Below are 4,255 nucleotides of genomic sequence, written 5' to 3'. Positions count from 1 at the left end.
TGAAAGTTGATGATAATCCTTATCAATGCACATACATGCTTTAGCGTTTGGTATTTAAATCATTTACACCCATTTAAGATATGGACTTAAAAAGTGAGGCGATGAAGATCTATCAATTGTTCCTTCTGGTCTTAAGTGCTTGGAGACTGAAAATATAGAAGGGGAGAGGCTTGTTTGGATGATGAAAATGTCATGTTCCTGAAAGAACTTAAGGACCCAGTACTCTCTCCAAACATTGTCTTGCCTCAATCACATTTACTGGGTTAGAGCTACTCATTTCATTCTTCCTCTTCAATTTTACCATCATCCTCAACTCTTATCCCCATATCTATATTTCACCTTATTAAATCATTTTGTCACTTCCTCTCATTTATCCATCTTCTCATTCCATCATCACTTCTTCGCATCTTCATCTATCTTACTCTTCTAGAAAAGTTGTAACCAGTAAAGATATGGCTACCAAAAAAATTTCTCATATAATGTGTATCCTAAGGACCTGCCTAGAAATATTCAAGACCATTTTTCATACCAATGTATGAGTAGGAATATAATTAATCTTTTGTAAAAATATCCCTTGATGGTATCGCTTCAAATTCGTTTTTCACCTCTGAACTTTAACATAGAAACATAGAAATATGAACCATGAACTGATGGGTACAAAAAAAAACAAAACTAGAAGGGTATCACTTTAATAATTTTCAGCATCAATATTTATTACATTAATGTACCTGAAAACTTATGGGAGTGTCTTTCTCAAAATGAAGAAAATGCAATACACTATTTATTCATACCGATCTCATAGGTGGATATAATTCCACTCTCTTGGTCGGTGCATATACTGTAAATAACGACCATTATATAATATTCAAACTTATGAAATGGATGAGCTTCAATGACTCCTTCTGACGCGGTTTCAGTGGCGGGATCTCTACTCAAAGACTTTGGGAAGGATAATCCGAAGAAATCCACTCCTGCATTCATTCACTCATGGTTATTAGAATTACACATCACATGTATATCCTTGAACACAAATGGTAGCTTGTCGTCTCTTGATAATAAACAAGGGGTTTACTTTTTCATGAAAGAAAAAATTGAAAAAAGTAGGATAGCATAAATTGGAATTACTTTGTTCAAATTTATGTATACTGCTATATAACGATGCAGGCAGTATTAGAATTACTTTGAATTGGATGAAACTATGATGTACTCAATAAATAAAAAATAAAAATAGTATAATATTATTCCTTCGTAAAATCTCATGAAATTGGAACGAATAAAGAAGATTATCATGGCCTTTGCACAATTCTAAAAATGATCCAAGTCTTTTAGCTAAAAGTGACAGATGATCCAATCGCCTACTTGGAAAATTTGAGTCACACAAAATATTTTTTTAACATTTAAATATTAGATGAAGAGAAGGAAACACAAAATATGAAGAAATCAAAGAGAAGATGACCCACAAATATGGTTTGGTACACTTTGATGACACAGATAGACAGCATCTACCATCCCTGGTATCCCATTGTCGTCAACAGTAACCTTTTTAACATCATGGTCATCATCAACCACACTAAATTTTTTTATTAACATCATGGCCATCATCGTATACCATACTTCGCGAAAATATATGATGAAGAGAAATTAATCCAAAATATGCAGAAATGAAAAAAAGGACAATCCACAAATCGTGACATGGTTCTTTTTTTGTATAAAATGGTAGATGGTTACAGAGCATATTTTGAAATTTATAATCTCATAAGTTAGTGAGATGTTTTTCAAACATCTATGACGCATACCATTAAATGAAATGAACAGAGAATGACCCATAAACTAAGAAACAGTTCAAGCTTTTCAAGATAAAACAATAAATTGGCATAATCATACTAGGGAACTAATATTCGAACAATAAAATGCTGTGTGTTGAAAAACGAAAGAAACACAGGATAAGATCGAAGAGGGGATGTGCTTACAGAAGCTCTGCAGAGACTGAGTCTCTATTTACATTGCTTGGGAGAGGCCATATTAATTTGTAAGGGCCCTGTAATATCTCCCTTTGGTGATACACAATACCAGCGCATGCATTTGGAATTTCAGTCTTCCACCTTGGGTATGAATACTTTCCTGTCACAGTTAAGCTGCAATGAAAAAAATTGAGTTAAGACTATTAAGAAATTTACAAAATGCATAGACTATTTTTCATCAAATCTAGACGTACTTCTTATCATCAACCTCCACTTTTATATCCACTATGTTTGCGCCGGGTAGTTCTACTGTGACGATATGGCATAGTGCGCTCTCCGCAATATCCGTTCTTGGTGGCGTCTCTGTACACGGGGAAGAAAAATATGAATCAGGATTACATGTGTGTCAGGCTAATATTCAAGAGCTATTAATAATATGGTTCTTCACGTCATAAGTAGTGCTTGCCGACAATTATTCTCAGTGATGGGAGAACCATGGGGATTCACTTTTTATCTGCCAAAATTGATGGAAAATATAATGAAGTTAATGAACAATTCATCGTCATCTGGTCTGACGTGATAGTCAGTCTAGTTGCTAAGGGTAAGAGGACAGATGACAATCCGCCATCCATCCCGTCGTATACTTAACTACAGATGTTGGAATAAGATGGATGAAACAAGATGAAACTGCAGACTCTGTGATGGATGGCTATCTGAATAACCTCTCCGTCCCAGTCTGTCATCCATCCCCAAGAATTACTGGTAATCAAGCAAGAGGATAATAAAAATAATTATAAAAAGATGACTGAGAACGGATTACTGAACGGTGTACCGTAGGGGGCTAATCGATCATCGATTTGGTTGAACGGAACGAGGGTTTTCCCACTGCACGGACGAGCAAAATTGGGAGGCTCAGGAGAATTTTCTACATTTACTTCTGCTATAGCTTGACGAAATTTGGCGAATAAGGGGTTGTCAACTGGAGTAAATGGCCTGGACAACATGGGCTCTCCTCCAGAATGCTGAGGATGAAAGCTTGTTTCAGAATTCTGAATCTCACAATTATTATCTCCCGAAACCTATAGTACATCAATTGACCAAATCAAAGATTGGTAATCATAGAAATAGGAGAAACTTGGCGCATAGAAATACAATGACTTCACCTGAGCGATAGAAACTTGGCGCATGAAGCGTCCTTGAGAGGCAGAGCCTTGGCGAGAGAAGAACATCCTGTTATCGCGCCTGGGATTGCCGTATCTCATCATGCTAGAGCAGTTCTGGTAAAATCCGAAAACCACTTCAGCGTTAAGAACAGAAAAGTAAAAGAAATTCTACGACAATACGAAAGTAAAGCATAGAGGAAGGATTCAACTTGAATGAGTTCCAAGATCATGCCACGATGAAGAAGTAGAACTAAAAACCAGCGGGGTTCCATCGAGATTAACCACCTCCTTGATGGGAAGCTTAATAAAATATGCACGATCACTCTCGCAACCGCCCAAAGAGAGAGAGATCATGGATTAGTATCGGATCAATAAAGACCACTGATTTAGGAGATCAACACGAAGCAAACCGCAGAAAAGATGCGATCCGCAGAAATACCGCCTTTCAAGGAGACTACAAAGCTGCGAGATTTCATCGAGATGATCCTTTTCCTATCAGGAGTGATATATGAGAGGTACAAGATCACGCACACAATTACCCAAAAGAGACTTCACAAATCTAACGAATCAAAAACGAAAATCAAATTGGGAGATGATCATCGAAAGAATAAAGGAAAAATCCAAAGAAAGGGAAGACTTACAACAGGGGAAATCTGATTCGGAGGATGATCGACGACCTCCAAGGACGGCGCAACATGATCGGCGATCCTGCGCATCCTCCTCAACGCGATCTCGCTCTCCATCTCGCAAATCTCAGTTCTTCTTTCGATCTTCAAGCGATCTTCAAGCGATCTTCAAGCGATCTTCATTCGATCTAACTTATAGAGGGGCAGGGCTTAAATAGCGGAAGAACGTGCGCGGGAATATCTGCCCAACCGAAATATCTCGCCAAAGATATTTTTTTCAAAAAATGAGAGGCCAAGTGACAATTGGGCCAAATGACTAGGGATGGTCTGGTCTCAGTCTTCCGTCACTTGTGCCCGGACAAACTCTGGACGGGACGATTCGGACGAACCTCTAAAAATTAGAAACGTAAGACGGGACGGTCTTCATCCCGTCACATCCTTCATCCCTATCCTAGATAATTGTGCACCATAGCCTGTGGTTGTGCTGCTTGAATTTTTAAAATGC

The 4,255-nt window shown here is 37.9% G+C and overlaps 1 protein-coding gene across 2 annotated transcripts; it reads right to left on the bottom strand.

Annotated features, from left to right (window-relative positions):
- Positions 1 to 669: 669 nt before the first annotated feature.
- On the bottom strand, positions 670 to 3,947 carry LOC144700663 (uncharacterized). Of its 2 annotated transcripts, none has more exons than XM_078572119.1 (6): positions 3,766 to 3,947; positions 3,125 to 3,238; positions 2,794 to 2,983; positions 2,216 to 2,324; positions 1,971 to 2,135; positions 670 to 971 (listed from the first exon to the last, which is right to left on the bottom strand). In XM_078572119.1, the coding sequence occupies exons 1-6, from the start codon at positions 3,865 to 3,867 to the stop codon at positions 929 to 931; spliced, it is 723 nt and encodes a 240-aa protein (XP_078428245.1). In that variant the 5' UTR covers positions 3,868 to 3,947; the 3' UTR covers positions 670 to 928. The 2 variants fall into 2 exon arrangements, with proteins under 2 accessions (XP_078428245.1, XP_078428243.1); XM_078572117.1 differs by having other exon boundaries at positions 2,794 to 3,040; positions 3,766 to 3,946.
- Positions 3,948 to 4,255: the final 308 nt, after the last annotated feature.

This window comes from Wolffia australiana, chromosome 3 (genome assembly GCF_029677425.1).
Source record: "Wolffia australiana isolate 7733 chromosome 3, ASM2967742v1".
NCBI classification, from domain to species: domain Eukaryota; kingdom Viridiplantae; phylum Streptophyta; class Magnoliopsida; order Alismatales; family Araceae; genus Wolffia; species Wolffia australiana.
Note: the sequence above shows the minus strand (reverse complement) of the source record. Positions and strands in the feature narration are given on the sequence as shown.

Bases quoted from the DNA above. Each gene is read 5' to 3' on its own strand.
- LOC144700663 (XM_078572117.1), bottom strand. From the start codon at position 3,867: ATGGAGAGCGAGATCGCGTTGAGGAGGATGCGCAGGATCGCCGATCAT. The intron at 3,041-3,124 runs GTGAAGTCATTG...GATGTACTATAG, and splicing joins GCCAAGTTTCTATCGCTCAG to GTTTCGGGAGATAATAATTG. The intron at 972-1,970 runs GTAAGCACATCC...GAATGAATGCAG, and splicing joins TCAGTCTCTGCAGAGCTTCT to GAGTGGATTTCTTCGGATTA.